Genomic DNA, 18,223 nt, shown 5'->3' with positions numbered 1-18,223 from the left:
CTCAGATACTTGTAGTCATATAGTGTGTGTGGACACCTGCTCGTCAAACATCTCATTCCAAAATCAGGGGCATTAATATGGAGTTGGTCCCCCCTTTGATGCTGTAACAGCCTCCACTCTTCTGGGAAGGCTTTCCACTACATTGCTGTGGGGGACTTGCTTCCATTCAGCCACAAGAGCATTAGTAAGGTCAGGCACTTATGTTAGGCGATTAGGCTTGGTTCACAGTCGGCGTTCAAATTCATCCCAAAGGTGTTTGATGGGGTTGAGATCAAGGCTCTGTGCAGGCCAGTCAAGTTCTTCCACACAGATCTCGACAAACCATTTCTCTATGGACCTCGCTTTGTGCACGGGGGCATGGTCATGCTGAAACAGTGAAGGGCCCCAAATTGTTGCCACAAAGTTAGAAGCACAGAATCATATAGAATGTTGTATGCTGTAGCGTTAAGATATCCCTTCACTGGAACTAAGGGGACGTAGCCCGAACCATAAAAAACAGCCCCAGATCATTATACTTTACAGTTGGCACTGTATTTGGGCAGGTAGCATTCTCCTGGCATTCGCCAAACCCAGATTTGTCCATCAGACTGCCAGATGAGGCATGATACATCACTCCAGAGAACGCATTTCCACTGCTCCAGAGTCCAATGGAAGCAAGCTTTACACCAGTCCAGCTGACGCTTGGCATTGCGACACTTCGCGGCTGAGCCATTGTTGTTCCTAGACATTTCCACTTCACAATAACAGCACTTATATTTGACCAGGGCAACTCCAGCAGCGCAGAAATTGACAGTGCCACGTTGAAAGTCACTGAGCTCTTTAGTACGAGCCATTCTACTGTCAATGTTTGTCTATGGAGATGGCATGGCTGTGTGCTCGATTTTATATACCGGTCAGCAACGGGTGTGGCTGAAATAGCCGAATCCACTAAATTGAATGGGTGTCCACATACTTTTGTATATATATAGCGTAGACATGAGAGTTAACACATAACTGCTAGAGGTTTAGTCAAAGAAGAGGGGAATATCCACTCTGCTCTCCTCCATGTCTTGGAGCTTTTACTTGTGTTGTCCAGATCCTGTTATTTACAATGTACATAAAACCCTCGCTCTTCAAAAGTGTAGTGAAAGCCTTACTGGTTCAATGCAGTCTTTTGACAGAGGAGGGGAGGGGAACGCAGCAAAGATCAACACTCCCACGTATAGGTACGTCAGTCCCACCAGTAGGTAGGCCACAGACAAGTCCCGCACCTGAAATCACAACACAACACTGTTTATTTCCTGATAGAACACAATAGACACAGATGGAACATATGTTTCTACACCTGCGTTGCTTGCTGTTTGGGGGTTTTAGGCTGGGTTTCTGTACAGCACTTTGTGACATCAGCAGATGTAAGAAGGGCTCTATAAATACATTTGAATGATATCTTTATTACTTCATTATACAAAGGAAACTTTTTTGTTGTTGTTGCTGACAGTGTTCAACCCCCGCACACAACAGGCTGGGTGCAGCACAGGGTCAGCCGCAGGAGGAAAGCAGGTTAGGGGTTAAGTGCCTTGCTCAAGGGCAGCAGAACCACAGTCAAATAGACTATTCTTCACAGCACTGTTGGTGACCAGGTTATGCTAATATTTAGTCATGCTCTCACCAGAGTTCAAAGCTTGGCAAAAGAGACAATTGTAGTCTATTTTATCAGGTAAAGGAATTGCTCAAAATCGTCAGGACAAGCACGTGAGGCGTCTAAAGTTTGCTTCCAACCGTAACGGTAGTGAGACTAGTGACTGAATATACTGGGGGTTGTGGGTAAGGGTGAAAAAAAAAAGAGAAGTTAAAAGGAACAGGAAACAGAGACTGCAGCCACAGACTTAACAATGGAACAATGGGAAGTGCACCGGACTCTGGTCAAAAGTGCAGTAGGGAATAGGGTGCCATTTGGGACGTACGATTAGTCTACTCCGTAACGCTGACAAGCCACTTCTTTTCTGTCTCAACAGTGGTTTTCAGAACAAAAAGCCCTGACACGGTGTGACTAATGTAAAAAAAAAAAAAAAAAAGCCTGTTCAGCAAAAAAATAACAATAATTTAATGATAAAAATGTGTGTGGTCAAATGTTAATGGTTAGTCATACATAACACCAGCAGTCTCAAACTGAATGTAGTTGGAGAAAAGAAGTGGTTAACAGCCCAGTTAGACCAAACGCTACAGAGCAGTAAGGCATCGCAAAGCTCTCTCTGTGTGGGTACATCTTCCAAACAGCATGCACAACGTCACATTGGCTGTTAGCCTATCTAGCGAGACCATCCGTCCTCCAATTGGTTACTGCGCGGTCACATCACTGCTAATTTGGCTAAACTTTGGACTGTGAGCTCATAGTCGCTAACAGTCATGTCTTGTTCACCCATTGGAAATAATAAATTGCATTTGTAGACTGTGTGTGTGTGTGTGTGTGTGTGTATATATATATATAAAAAAATAAGAATCCCCACTCTTTACATTGTGAGCAACCATAAAATATATTTTTCAAATGGTCTCCGGTAGTTTGATGGCTAGAGATAGTGCCTGGTGTTATAGAGGTAAAACAACAAGTTATTTTAAGAACTTTTCACGACACTAAAAGTCACTTTACATACAAGAAAATCAGCAGGATAAAAAGCTATAAAATCACATTAAAAATAAGTATATAAAAGAACACCAAACATAATGACAGACTATCCAGGGAAGTGAACTAGATGGAGGATAAAATCTAAGACAACAGAGAATCTGGGTAAGCCTGTGTGACGAGGTGTGTCTTTAGTGTGGACTAGAATATGTGTATGGATCATGAGGTTCTGACATGGAGAGGGAGGGAGGTCCAGAGCTGGGGAGCTGCACTGCTGAAAGCCTGGTCTCCCATGGAGTGGAGCCTGGTGCGAGGGAGGGTGAGGAGGCCAGTGTCAGAGGAGCACAGTGTACAGGTGGTAGTGTTGGGGTTCAGGAGGTCAGAGGAGCACAGTGTACAGGTGGTAGTGTTGGGGTTCAGGAGGTGAGTGTCAGAGGAGCACAGTGTACAGGTGGTAGTGTTGGGGTTCAGGAGGTCAGAGGAGCACAGTGTACAGGTGGTAGTGTTGGGGTTCAGGAGGTCAGAGGAGCACAGTGTACAGGTGGTAGTGTTGGGGTTCAGGAGGTCAGAGGAGCACAGTGTACAGGTGGTAGTGTTGGGGTTCAGGAGGTCAGAGGAGCACAGTGTACAGGTGGTAGTGTTGGGGTTCAGGAGGTCAGAGGAGCACAGTGTACAGGTGGTAGTGTTGGGGTTCAGGAGGTCAGAGGAGCACAGTGTACAGGTGGTAGTGTTGGGGTTCAGGAGGTCAGAGGAGCACAGTGTACAGGTGGTAGTGTTGGGGTTCAGGAGGTCAGAGGAGCACAGTGTACAGGTGGTAGTGTTGGGGTTCAGGAGGTCAGAGGAGCACAGTGTACAGGTGGTAGTGTTGGGGTTCAGGAGGTCAGAGGAGCACAGTGTACCGGTGGTAGTGTTGGGGTTCAGGAGGTCAGAGGAGCACAGTGTACAGGTGGTAGTGTTGGGGTTCAGGAGGTCAGAGGAGCACAGTGTACCGGTGGTAGTGTTGGGGTTCAGGAGGTCAGAGGAGCACAGTGTACAGGTGGTAGTGTTGGGGTTCAGGAGGTGAGTGTCAGAGGAGCACAGTGTACAGGTGGTAGTGTTGGGGTTCAGGAGGTGAGTGTCAGAGGAGCAGTGTACAGGTGGTAGTGTTGGGGTTCAGGAGGTGAGTGTCAGAGGAGCAGTGTACAGGTGGTAGTGTTGGGGTTCAGGAGGTGAGTGTCAGAGGAGCACAGTGTACAGGTGGTAGTGTTGGGGTTCAGGAGGTGAGTGTCAGAGGAGCACAGTGTACAGGTAGTAGTGTTGGGGTTCAGGAGGTGAGTGTCAGAGGAGCACAGTGTACAGGTGGTAGTGTTGGGGTTCAGGAGGTCAGAGGAGCACAGTGAACAGGTTGTAGTGTTGGGGTTCAGGAGGTCAGTGTCAGAGGAGCACAGTGTACAGGTGGTAGTGTTCAGGAGGCCAGAGGAGCACAGTGTACAGGTGGTAGTGTTGGGGTTCAGGAGGTCAGAGGAGCACAGTGTACAGGTGGTAGTGTTGGGGTTCAGGAGGTCAGAGGAGCACAGTGTACAGGTGGTAGTGTTGGGGTTCAGGAGGTCAGAGGAGCACAGTGTACAGGTGGTAGTGTTGGGGTTCAGGAGGTCAGAGGAGCACAGTGTACAGGTGGTAGTGTTGGGGTTCAGGAGGTCAGAGGAGCACAGTGAACAGGTGGTAGTGTTGGGGTTCAGGAGGTCAGTGTCAGAGGAGCACAGTGTACAGGTGGTAGTGTTGGGGTTCAGGAGGTCAGAGGAGCACAGTGAACAGGTGGTAGTGTTGGGGTTCAGGAGGTCAGAGGAGCACAGTGTACAGGTGGTAGTGTTGGGGTTCAGGAGGCCAGAGGAGCACAGTGTACAGGTGGTAGTGTTGGGGTTCAGGAGGCCAGAGGAGCACAGTGTACAGGTGGTAGTGTTGGGGTTCAGGAGGTCAGAGGAGCACAGTGTACAGGTGGTAGTGTTGGGGTTCAGGAGGCCAGAGGAGCACAGTGAACACGTGGTAGTGTTGGGGTTCAGGAGGTCAGAGGAGCACAGTGAACACGTGGTAGTGTTGGGGTTCAGGAGGCCAGAGGAGCACAGTGAACAGGTGGTAGTGTTGGGGTTCAGGAGGCCAGAGGAGCACAGTGAACAGGTGGTAGTGTTGGGGTTCAGGAGGTCAGAGGAGCACAGTGAACAGGTGGTAGTGTTGGGGTTCAGGAGGTCAGAGGAGCACAGTGAACAGGTGGTAGTGTTGGGGTTCAGGAGGTCAGTAAGGTATGTGGGCGCCAGTCCATTGACTGGCCACCTAACTCACGTTATTCTCCTGGTGTAAAGGAGACATAACCGCTAGCGTGGCCACCTAACTCACGTTGTTCTCCTGGTGTAAAGGAGACATAACCGCTGTTAAGTTCATGTTTTAAGTATCCCTATACTTCTGTTATTACGGGGCTATCACTCGGTCAAGAGTGCGCATGCGCAGGAAGTCTGGAGGTTGATGGACCTGGCCTTGAGTGTAATGGCTACTTGTAGTGTGTTCATATAGTATAGTAAACTTTGTTAAACTGGAACCTTGTCGTTGTGTCATTTTGAGTTAACATTGGTAGCAGAGGATGGTTTCTAACTACAATGTGCCACCTCGCTTCGACGAGAAGAGGTCGTACGAAAGTTGGAAAAATGAACTGGGAATCTGGATACGCGTTACTAATCTGGACGCGAAAAAGCAAGCACTTGCGGTGGTATTATCGCTCGAGGGAAGAGCGAGAGATACAGCACTGGAAATATCCGTTGAGGATTTGAACAAGGATGACGGTATGGGAACTTTGATCACAGCACTGGATTCTGTATTTCTTAAAGAAGAGAAAGACCGTGCCTACGAGGCATATTCAAACTTTGACAGTGTTACGAGATATATTTCGGTTGCAATGACGGACTACATCATTGATTTCGAACAGAGGTACAATAGGATGCGCAAGTACGACATGGTTCTCCCGGATGCAGTGTTAGCTTTCAAGTTGCTAGACACTGCTTGTCTAGATGGTAGGGAGAAACAGTTGGCTTTGACTGCTTGTACTGTGCTGACTTTTGCATCTATGAAGTCGGCACTAAAAATAATATTTGGTGAGAAGACGTCTGTCGCGCCAATAACAGATGGAATGCAAGTGAGTGACGCAGCATATTACACTGAGCAGCACAGAAAAGGCGCCAACAAGTCACATTCTCAAGACAACCAGAAGAGGGCGCCATTTCCCGGCACAAATCCACTGGACAAATATGGAAGGAGATCGAAATGTGCAATTTGTCAAAGCACTTACCATTGGGTTAAAGACTGTCCTCATAAAAATGAACAAGTTAAACTAACAGAGGAAAATGTAAACACAGAGATAGAGCAGTGTAACATTACACTGTTTTCAAATGAATCTGATACTGAGATTTTTATAGTTGAATCCTTAGGATCTGCTGTGATTGATACTGCATGTACACGGACAGTGTGTGGGGCAAAATGGCTTGATAGCTATTTCAGTGAACTAAATATGAAAGAAGTACAAAATATGATTGACACACCAAGCAAAAGAGCTTTCAAATTTGGAGATGGGAGAATTGTCCATTCTACCAAGAGAGTTAAGATACCAGCAAAAATTGGTCAGACTAAGTGTCACATTGAAACAGAGGTGGTCCCTACAGATATCCCCTTACTATTAAGCAAAGCTTCCCTCAAGAAGGCAGAGGCTGTACTAGACATAAAAAATGACAAGGCAGTGATGTTTAAACAACCAGTGACTCTTGAACTTACTACCTCAGGCCACTATTGTGTAAACATTTTAGACAAAGACATCTCACAGAGTCCATGCAAAAATGAGATTCTGACAGACACAGAGCACATGGAGATTCTGACAGTCACAGAGAACATGAGCACTAAAGAAAAACACAAAGTATTGCAAAAGCTTTACAAACAGTTTGGACATGATACAGTTGACAGACTTCAGAAGTTACTCAGCAGTTCAGGGAATAATGATGATGAGAAGTACGAAACTGGAAACAAAGTGTACTACAAAACGAGTTGACTGTCAAGAGCGGAAAGGACCGGGAGTAGTCATTGGTCAAGATGGTGTGGTGATATTTGTGAGGCACGAAGGCATGATTGTCAGGGTGCATCACTCAAGATTGCGGAAAGTAAATGATCAACAAGATAGAGGGGCTGTAGCTGAGAATCAGTCTCCTCATGAAAATGACAAAAAGGACACAGTAACAGACACAAACCTACCAGATGTCATATCCAATGATATGGACACTGAAACTGACACAGGAAATGGAGCAGAGACCTTTAACCATGCCACAGGTAATACTATTGAGCGTTCAAATGAGGAAAACATTCAACAACAGCCATATGTGTTAAGAGAACATGGTTGTTCCAATCTGAAAACTGGACAAACTGTTAAATACATGGACAGAGAAAGTGGTATTCCACATACAGCAACCGTCATTGGACGAGCAGGAAAAGTAAAACAAGAACTGGTACAACTTGCAGTACTCTGAACCAGCTACACTTTCTGGTACAACAGGGTCAGCTGACCTGTCACTTGTAGATAATATCAGAATTGAATCAATGGAAAATCAAGAAAAACAGAATGACATTCAAAATGATGATGTACTTGAAACAAAGGACGTGTCATTTGACTCAGCTAAGCTAGATGAGCTCAGTAATTGGAGGAAAAAAATGGAGTGTTTGAGGAAGTCAAAGACATTGGCCAAAAATGCGTCTCAACAAGGTGGGTGTGTACCCTTAAAGAATCCTTAACTGGAATAGTGCCTAAAGCACGTCTAGTGGCTAGAGGTTGAGGAGCTAGCTGCTAAAGAACTCCCAAAAGATTCTCCTGGTGTAATGAGACATAACCGCTAGCGTGGCCACCTAACTCACGTTGTTCTCCTGGTGCTTGTTGCTCTTCATCAAGGTGATGATGCAGTTGTGGATGAAGAAGGCCAGGGTGAGAACACCAGTCAGCTGAGGGAACAGCAGCCTGAACTCTGGGGGGTGGACACACACACACGTTACCAAGTTAGTTGCATAAATTAACTTAGAGCAAATAAGGAGGGGTCTGTCATAGTTCAAAAAAACTTGACATGTTATCCTATTGATTTGTAAAGGACCGACCCCAAACTGAGGTACCAATCTCACCGGAAATACAAATTGAAAAGGAAAAGGCCCCCCAACTGTCTGCAAACACTGATTAAGATAGCATTGTTGTTCAATGGGCAGAGAATATCCAAGGTATTTTGGGGTCAAAGTTGTGGAAAATCACTGGGCCGCCTCATCGTAAACAACATCATCGTGACTCATCATTATCGCCACCTATTTGTAGACAATTACATCATAATCACCATTGTCACCTTTTTTTCGTAAACAATGAAATCATAGTCATCATAATAATTTACCTGGGACGTAGAACTGAGTGGATTCTAACCAGTGGAACTCCAGGTGAAAGCCTAGACGAATAGCCTTCAGTGTGACCAGTATGATGAGGTAGACCACAGATATGGTGCCTGGGGGGGGGGGGGGGGGGGGGGGGTCGATAGAGATCAATAGAAGTCATACAAGCCAGCCAGAAAACAAGGACACAGAGCACGTCACCAAACAATGACTCACGTCAACCCGTTCACTTCACTTAAATAAAAAGCTGCCATTTGTTTGCATGCCTCGTTGACAACTATGAGCAAAAATGACATCTACTTTCACTAGCCATAGCAAAAAAGGTTATATCATTGAACTGAGCTTTCATTAACGATAGCTAGACAATAAAAAATAAAAACTTGGGGAAAATCCATAATAGCGCCTCACAAACATAAATAATGAATTTATAAAATGCATAGATTTTTATACCTTTCTCCCAAAGTGTACAGTTGAACACTCCCTTGGTGGAAACTCACTATAATGCTTACACCTAACCAATTATTTTAAACCATGAAAGGGAAAGTGCAAAAGAACTGGGACTTAGCTTTAGTTAGCATAGACCAGCTCTTAATTCTGGTCCCGGGGACATCTTTGTTTTTGCCGTGACACACCTGATTCCTCTACTCAAAGGTTTAATGAGTTGATTATTTGAGTCAGGTGTGTAGTTGCTAGGAGGAGGGAACTAAAATGTGCACCCCTTTGGATCCCTGGGACCAGGATTGAGAAACACTGGCATAGGCAGTTCCTCCAGTCCTTACCCAGGAAGGTGAAGCGGGCGAAGAAGGAGGCAGAGCGGAAGTTGAGCAGCGGCAGCAGCAGGATGATGAGGTAGAATGGGATGGTGTTGGTCTTGCTCCACCAGCGGTCGAACATGGCTGTGTCTGACGTGTCGTTGCCATAGTAGTTGTTGTTGTTGTTCAGGTAGAGGCCGCTGATGCCGCTGCTGCAGTTTCCTTTGTGGTCCCCCGTGTCGGGGAACGGGCAGATCACTGGGGGAGGCAGATGGGTGTTAGGGAACAGGCAGATCACTGGGGGAGGCAGATGGGTGTTAGGGAACGGGCAGTTAGGACAGGACGAGGGTGCGGTACTTTAGGACAGAGTTTAGTTTGCCAATGGTTGGCAAAAGCACAACCAGATCTGGGACCAGGCTAGAGGATGGTGACTATAGTACAAAACACTTTTGCACATCTGAACGTATCATGATGGAACACCTAGACAGATGCGTAGAAGATTCAAAAACGAAAGTGAAAAGTTTGTTTTGCAAGTATACACAGTGTGCGGCAGTCATTTACATGACTCAGTCTATGGGAGAGAGGAGCGAACCAGAGCAGTCTAAGGGAGAGAGTAGTGAACTAAAGTAATTGATATCCGACCATGCTGCAGTTGCACTATCAAAATAGGAACAATAATGTAATACAAGTTAAGGCTTGATGGGAGATTGGAAATTGATACATAAATTACACATGAAGAACGAGTCTCACCTCTTTCTGACCCGTTGGTTCCAAACTCTGTATCTGACATGCTGACATTATGCGCATAGTCTGTAGAAGGTAGAAACAGATTAGCAGTAGTTCAAGATGAGCAAGATAACATTTTAGAAATCCTTTGGTGTGTGAATACTGGTGAAACACTAAATGACGGTTCCTTTTTACTTCTAAAAATGTAAATAACGTCAAGTTTGTATAGTTCTCTAAACTCTGTTGTAAATCACAGTATTTGTACTGTTATATTTTGTATAATAGAGAATATGAATTACAGTACACAAATTTATTTAGTTTATAGTTACATAGGATGACTTACTGTGGATTAATTTATAGAGTTTATAGAGGATCTTACTGTAGATGAATTTGCCCGTGTTGAAGAGGAAGTTGGACATTAGGACCCAGTAGACCACCATAGCACCAATGAGTGACACCATGGAGAACACCAGACTGGACCACTGGCCAAATTTCCCAAAGTAATATTTACACACGTCAGGGAACTCCCAGTCTGACGTGTCGATGTACGCTGCAAAAACAGAGACAGACAAATAGGATGTGTGTTTAAAGTCAGTAACAGGGGTGGACAATGAAAAGGGTCCCGAGGGCCACTGTCTACTGGTTTCCCACACATTGTGTTTTTTTTTGGGGGGGGGGGGGGGGGGGGGGGGTTTCACCATCTTGATCTGGCTGGGTAACCAGTGGTGTTCAATGGCGTGAAACAATCACAACAGGTAGAAATGTAATGTATACAGCTGACATGGCTCACAATTCTACATGACAAACATTTATACCTAATCTGCACAATACATTTCTATCTGAAAGTTCTGTAAAGTCACCCCCTCCTGAACAGTCCCCTGGTACTATGTGATTTTAGCATTCAGTGCTATAGAGGACAAAAGCAGCAGGGTCACGTTCAGTACGGTGTGCAACGTCAAATTCAACGGAAACAGTACTGAACGACCAGTTGAAGAACGTGTGACAGCTATTTAGGTCTCTCCAGAGATGTTCGATCGGGTTCAAGTCCGGGCTCTGGCTGTGCCACTCAAGGATATTCAGTGACTTGTACCGAAACCACTCCTGCGTTGTCTTGGTTGTGTGCTTAAGGTCATTGTACTGTTGGAAGGTGAACCTTAGCCCCAGTCTGAGGTCCTGAGTGCTCTGGAGCAGGTTTTCATCAAGAATCTCTGTACTTTGCACGTTCATCTTTCCCTCGATCTTGACTAGTCTCAGTCTCTGAAAAACATCCCCACAGCATGATGCTGCCACCACCATGGTTCACCGTAGGGATGGTGCCAGGTTTCCTCCAGATGTGACGCTTGGCAGACAGGCCAAATAGTTCAATCTTGGTTTCAGCAGACCAGAGAATCTTGTTTCTCATGGTCAGAGTCCTTTTAGGTGCCTTTTGGCAAACTCCAAGTGGGCTGTCATGTGCCTTTTACTGAGGAGTGGTTTCCGTCTGGCCACTCTACCATAAAGGCCTGATTGGTGGAGGGCTGAACAGATGGTTGTCCTTCTGGAAGGTTCTCCCATCTCTACAGAGGAACTCTAGAGCTCTTTCACAGTGACCATCGGGTTCTTGGTCACCTCCCTGACCAAGGCCCTTCTCCCTCGATTGCTCAGTTTGGCCGGGCGGCCAGCTGTAGGAAGAGTCTTGGTAGTTCCAAACTTCTTCCATTTAAGAATGATGGAGGCCACTGTGTTCTTGGGGACCTTCAATGCTGCAGACATTTTTGGGTACCTTTCCCCAGATCTGTGCCTTGACACAATCCTGTCTCGGAGCTCTACGGACAATTCCTTTGACTTCATGGCTTGGTTTTTGTTCTGACATCCACTGTCAACTGTGGGACCTTACATAGACAGATGTGTGCCTTTCCAAATCATGTCCAATCAATTGAATTTACCACAGGTGGACTCCAATCAAGTTGTAGAAACATCAAGGATGATCAGTGGAAACAGGATGCACTTGAGCTCAATTTCAAGTCTCATTGCAAAGCGTCTGAATACTTATGTAAATAGGTATTCCTGTTTTATATTTTTTTATAAAATTGGCACAAATTTCTAAAAACCTGTTTTTGTTTAGTCATTATGGGGTATTGTGTGTAGATGAGGGAAAAAAATATTTAACACATTTTAGATTAAGGCGGTAACGTAACAAAATGTGGAAAAAAGGAAGGGGTCTGAATACTTTCCTCATGCACTGTTATAGAACATGTACTGTAGGCTTGTAAAACAGTAAAGTACTGTCCCACGTGTGACCGGGGGTAAACTGCCTGGCTATGACATTACTCAGCGCACCATGCCCCGAGGTGCTAACAGTAGCATGCTGGTGTGACAGCAGCCTCATCTACACTGGGCAACTGCAGACAACTGCTACTCTACAATGTTCTACAGACAACAGCTACTCTACACAATGTGAGGGGACAACAAGGCTGTCAATCATCCCATGTCACATAACTAACCTCTCAACAGTCAGGCACTTATCTATATAAAGTTGTTGTTTTTTACGTAAACTTGACAGATTTAATACGATCACAACTGTTGCTGAAATAAATACCTTCAGGCATCAGACTTGTCAATTGAAAGCAATACAATCTCTAAACCAGGGGTGTCAAAATCTTTTTGACCTGGGGACGAATTCAGTCTTCAAAGAAGTCTGGGAGTGACGCACTTAAAATGTATTATATTTCCTTGCCGTAAAATTTGCACAAATTTGCAAAAATAAAAGGCCTCTTATCCATCACTTCAATTTGATGCTCCTGACTGTCTAGCTTTGTTTCGATGACATGACTGTTAGCTAGCTGAACAGAGTGAAGACTATACATGTAGATCCATTATAATTTCTATAGCGTCTATATGGTTTTAGTCATTTCGATGTTGATTAATAATTCGTTAAAAAAATATATATCATTATTTGTATTACTCAAACTGCCCGTGGGCCGGATGTTTGACAGCCCTTCTCTAAACACTTTTAGACAGGAGGTGCAAGAAAGACACGTGAGGGGCACCGTCCCACATATACAAGGGTAGGGGAAACACTTAAGTCACTGCTGATGGTCTTACGTATTGACTTGGGTGATTTGAGCACTCTGAGACAGCAGTAGAGGGTCAGCAGACCCATAGAGATCAGGAGGATGGTGCCCAATGTGAACCCTGCCTGCAAGGAGAAGAGACAGGTCAGTGGGAGTTGGCTACGCATTACACTTTAGCCTGGTCCCAGATCTGTATAACCATGTTTACTATGAAAACATCAGTAGTAGTAGTTGGCAAGACAGCACAAACAGATCTGGGATCAGGCAAATAACTCTTACCAAGGAGACATTGACTAATATGTGGGCTATTACTTACGGTGTTGTACGGTAGAATTGCAATATGACTATTCAGTTAGGATAGAGAAATTAATCACAATTACCTGCTTCATCCCCCCATGGTATACTGAGTATAGATTAATTACCTGCTTTATCCCCCATGGTATACTGAGTATAGGTGAATTACCTGCTTCATCCCCCCATGGTATACTGAGTATAGATGAATTACCTGCTTTATCCCCCCATGGTATACTGAGTATAGATGAATTACCTGCTTTATCCCCCCATGGTATACTGAGTATAGATGAATTACCTGCTTTATCCCCCATGGTATACTGAGTATAGGTGAATTACCTGCTTCAACCCCCATGGTATACTGAGTATAGATGAATTACCTGCTTCATCCCCCCATGGTATACTGAGTATAGATGAATTACCTGCTTTATCCCCCATGGTATACTGAGTATAGATGAATTACCTGCTTTATCCCCCATGGTATACTGAGTATAGATGAATTACCTGCTTTATCCCCCATGATATACTGAGTATAGATTAATTACCTGCTTTATCCCCCATGGTATACTGAGTATAGATGTCCCCATCATCGTGTTCCATATGGCAAAACTAAGAGGAGAAAATCCCCATGGTCATTTGAAGCAATCATACAATTAGACCAGCTACAGTACATGTAAACCTATCAACTTGATGTAGAGAGGTAAGATAAACCTACATGTAAACATATGAACTTGATGTAGAGGTAAGATAATAAACCTACATGTAAACATATGAACTTGATGTAGAGAGGTAAGATAATAAACCTACATGTAAACCTATCAACTTGATGTAGAGAGGTAAGATAATAAACCTACATGTAAACCTATCAACTTGATGTAGAGAGGTAAGATAAACCTACATGTAAACATATGAACTTGATGTAGAGGTAAGATAATAAACCTACATGTAAACCTATCAACTTGATGTAGAGAGGTAAGATAACAAACCTACATGTAAACATATGAACTTGATGTAGAGAGGTAAGATAATAAACCTACATGTAAACATATGAACTTGATGTAGAGAGGTAAGATAATAAACCTACATGTAAACCTATCAACTTGATGTAGAGAGGTAAGATAATAAACCTACATGTAAACCTATCAACTTGATGTAGAGAGGTAAGATAATAAACCTACATGTAAACCTATCAACTTGATGTAGAGAGGTAAGATAATAAACCTACATGTAAACATATGAACTTGATGTAGAGAGGTAAGATAATAAACCTACATGTAAACATATGAACTTGATGTAGAGGTAAGATAATAAACCTACATGTAAACATATGAACTTGATGTAGAGAGGTAAGATAATAAACCTACATGTAAACCTATCAACTTGATGTAGAGGTAAGATAATAAACCTACATGTAAACATATGAACTTGATGTAGAGAGGTAAGATAATAAACCTACATGTAAACATATGAACTTGATGTAGAGGTAAGATAATAAACCTACATGTAAACATATGAACTTGATGTAGAGAGGTAAGATAATAAACCTACATGTAAACCTATCAACTTGATGTAGAGGTAAGATAATAAACCTACATGTAAACATATGAACTTGATGTAGAGAGGTAAGATAATAAACCTACATGTAAACATATGAACTTGATGTAGAGGTAAGATAATAAACCTACATGTAAACATATGAACTTGATGTAGAGAGGTAAGATAATAAACCTACATGTAAACCTATCAACTTGATGTAGAGAGGTAAGATAAACCTACATGTAAACATATGAACTTGATGTAGAGGTAAGATAATAAACCTACATGTAAACCTATCAACTTGATGTAGAGAGGTAAGATAATAAACCTACATGTAAACCTATCAACTTGATGTAGAGAGGTAAGATAATAAACCTACATGTAAACCTATCAACTTGATGTAGAGAGGTAAGATGAGTACAGTGTGATATTTTTTACCGGCATTTAGCACCATCCAACTAATCTATGGAGCAAATATAAGTGGTGATGGTTGAGCGCTTACATAGTGATGATGCTGGGGTTTTTGGCCCCTCCGTCCCCTCCATTCACTTTGAAGGCCATCCCCAGAGGACTGTACACGTAGAGCTCCTCTGGACAGGGGATCACATGGTCTGGAGGGCTCTGACATGGTGGGGGGAAAAAATGTTTTCTTCTGTTTGGTGCCTAATGAACATGACCCAGGGCTGAATCTACAACCACCTCACTTAGTAAGGGGCTAAGCTCTAACCAAATCAATAGGATTTCAGAGTCTAATGTACACACAGACGGTCCAGTGACCTGTGCTTTGGCAGCCACAGCACAGTGAAGCTACATACCAAGCATTATTGATTAAAGACTTGCTAAAGGGTCTATCAACGTACCAAACGTGCACGCACAGCGGTGTTCTAGAATATTGGACCGTTGGCTTTCATACTTTTCAAATTCTCAACACATTCAAATGAATAGAGGGTGCGTATCGGAGATGCGTTGGTTGGGAATTGTGGGGAGGTGGCGCATTCGTGCCGTGCGTCCCCCGCGGATGGTGGTTTCACAGCCACGTCACAATGGGACGCCGGACTATCGCGTCTGTGGATAATGATTTACGCTCTCTTTAGGTAATGGTGCTATTCTCTGTGAAACCTAACAGGTTATGGTAGTGGATGATCAACTGCTTGTCTGAAAGCGGTCAATTTGAAGTGGAAGGGTGTAAAGGCGTCAACATGCTTCAGTTCGGCTGGCGCCTAGATGAACCGATCGAGTGTGTTTACATACTTCCTTAAGACACTTGAAATGCATGGAAAAAACGGCAATAGTACTGTCCATTTTGAGATGCCGGAGCCAGTATACACTTCCTCAAAATAGTCTGAATGAATCTAAGATAACAATAAAAAAAAGAACCTGTCATTAAATTTTGTTGAGAAGATCTTAGTTGCACAATTTTACATCTAACTACGATGTTTGGTGCAGTATTTCTCAATTAAAAAATATGAATGAATGATGCATGTCTCTCGAATGGAAGACTATTGAAGAATCCCTACTGTTGACCAATCACAGACGAACGGGGCGTAGACTTCGGCTTGCCACGAGAGGGGAAAAAAATTTGCGTGCTGGAACAGCCCCAAAACATGCACAAACTCTTCCGAACTGTTTCGCCTGGGAAGCATGTGGACGCCTTAAGATTATTGACACGGCCAAATGTTGTTAAGAGACAAAACAGGGCTTTTATTCGCCAGAGTGGCGGGACTGTGTAATATGCCATACTAAAACCATTCTCAACAGATCACTGCAGGAAAAATGAAACCATTGACAATTGCTTATGTACTCTCCCAATGATTGTCCTCTCAATTGGCACGCAATTCTCCACAGTATACAAGTGGCATGAAAACAGGTTCCTGTGTGCAAGCTACCAGCTTCACGCGTACAGACTGATGGATTGGGTGTTGATGAATACTATTTAAACCACTTCATATACAGCAAGTCTGATCAATAGGAATACTACTAATAATATGCATCTACTGGTCTTAAAACAGGTGTGTGTGCGCGTGTGTGTGTGTGTGTGTGTGTGTGTGTGTGTGTGTGTGTGTGTGTGTGCGCGCGCATGTGGTGAGTGCGCGTGCGCGCATGTGGTGAGTGCGCGTGCGCGCATGTGGTGAGTGCGCGTGCGCGTGCGCATGTGGTGAGTGCGCGTGCGCGCGCGCGCATGTGGTGAGTGCGCGTGCGCGCGCGCATGTGGTGAGTGCGCGTGCGCATGTGGTGAGTGCGCGTGCGCGCGCGCGCATGTGGTGAGTGCGCGTGCGCGCGCGCATGTGGTGAGTGCGCGTGCGCGCGCATGTGGTGAGTGCGCGCGCGCGCGCATGTGGTGAGTGCGCGTGCGCGCGCGCGCAGCGCGCATGTGGTGAGTGCGCGTGCGCGCGCGCGCATGTGGTGAGTGCGCGCGCGCATGTGGTGAGTGCGCGCGCGCATGTGGTGAGTGCGCGCGCGCATGTGGTGAGTGCGCGCGCGCATGTGGTGAGTGCGCGCGCGCATGTGGTGAGTGCGCGCGCGCATGTGGTGAGTGCGCGCGCGCATGTGGTGAGTGCGCGCGCGCATGTGGTGAGTGCGCATGTGGTGAGTGCGCATGTGGTGAGTGCGCATGTGGTGAGTGCGCGTGCGCATGTGGTGAGTGCGCGTGCGCATGGGAGTGCGCGCGCGCATGTGGTGAGTGCGCGCGCGCATGTGGTGAGTGCGCGCGCGCATGTGGTGAGTGCGCGCGCGCATGTGGTGAGTGCGCGTGCGCGCGCGCATGTGGTGAGTGCGCGTGCGCGCGCGCGCATGTGGTGAGTGCGCGTGCGCGCGCGCGCATGTGGTGAGTGCGCGTGCGCGCGCGCGCATGTGGTGAGTGCGCGTGCGCGCGCGCGCATGTGGTGAGTGCGCGTGCGCGCGCGCGCATGTGGTGAGTGCGCGTGCGCGCGCGCGCATGTGGTGAGTGCGCGTGCGCGCGCGCGCATGTGGTGAGTGCGCGTGCGCGCGCGCGCATGTGGTGAGTGCGCGCATGTGGTGAGTGCGCGCGCGCGCATGTGGTGAGTGCGCGCGCGCGCATGTGGTGAGTGCGCGCGCGCATGTGGTGAGTGCGCGCGCGCATGTGGTGAGTGCGCGCGCGCATGTGGTGAGTGCGCGCGCGCATGTGGTGAGTGCGCGCGCGCATGTGGTGAGTGCGCGCGCGCATGTGGTGAGTGCGCGCGCGCATGTGGTGAGTGCGCAGCGCGCATGTGGTGAGTGCGCATGTGGTGAGTGCGCATGTGGTGAGTGCGCATGTGTGAGGCATGTGGTGAGTGCGCGTGCGCATGTGGTGAGTGCGCGTGCGCATGTGGTGAGTGCGCGCGCGCATGTGGTGAGTGCGCGCGCGCATGTGGTGAGTGCGCGCGCGCATGTGGTGAGTGCGCGCGCGCATGTGGTGAGTGCGCGTGCGCGCGCCGCATGTGGTGAGTGCGCGTGCGCGCAGGCGCGCATGTGGTGAGTGCGCGTGCGCGCGCAGCGCGCATGTGGTGAGTGCGCGTGCGCAGCGGCGCAGCATGTGGTGAGTGCGCGTGCGCGGCCGCGCGCATGTGGTGAGTGCGCGTGCGCGCGCCGCGCATGTGGTGAGTGCGCGTGCGCGCGCCGCGCATGTGGTGAGTGCGCGTGCCGCAGCGCATGTGGTGAGTGCGCGTGCGCGCGCGCGCATGTGGGTGAGTGCGCGTGCGCGCGCGCGCATGTGGTGAGTGCGCGTGCGCGCGCGCGCATGTGGTGAGTGCGCGGTGCGCGCGCGCATGTGGTGAGTGCGCGCATGTGGTGAGTGCGCGCGCGCGCATGTGGTGAGTGCGCGCGCGCGCATGTGGTGAGTG

At 46.5% G+C, this 18,223-nt stretch overlaps 1 protein-coding gene across 1 annotated transcript in view; it reads right to left on the bottom strand.

Moving 5' to 3' along the window:
* slc38a9 (solute carrier family 38 member 9) overlaps positions 1-18,223 on the bottom strand; it is a 39,136-nt gene that overhangs the window by 6,983 nt on the left and 13,930 nt on the right. Inside the window, exons 4-12 of the mRNA XM_038970005.1 lie at positions 14,887-15,005; positions 13,394-13,457; positions 12,589-12,682; positions 9,884-10,054; positions 9,529-9,588; positions 8,806-9,036; positions 8,032-8,139; positions 7,517-7,623; positions 1,137-1,250 (exon numbers count right to left, since the gene is read on the bottom strand). Of these exons, the coding sequence (XP_038825933.1) occupies positions 1,137-1,250; positions 7,517-7,623; positions 8,032-8,139; positions 8,806-9,036; positions 9,529-9,588; positions 9,884-10,054; positions 12,589-12,682; positions 13,394-13,457; positions 14,887-15,005 (1,068 nt within the window). The remainder of the gene's footprint in view (positions 1-1,136; positions 1,251-7,516; positions 7,624-8,031; positions 8,140-8,805; positions 9,037-9,528; positions 9,589-9,883; positions 10,055-12,588; positions 12,683-13,393; positions 13,458-14,886; positions 15,006-18,223) is intronic.

The sequence above is a fragment of the Salvelinus namaycush genome, chromosome 31 (genome assembly GCF_016432855.1).
Source record: "Salvelinus namaycush isolate Seneca chromosome 31, SaNama_1.0, whole genome shotgun sequence".
In the NCBI taxonomy this organism is placed as follows: Eukaryota; Metazoa; Chordata; class Actinopteri; order Salmoniformes; family Salmonidae; genus Salvelinus; species Salvelinus namaycush.
Note: the sequence above shows the minus strand (reverse complement) of the source record. Positions and strands in the feature narration are given on the sequence as shown.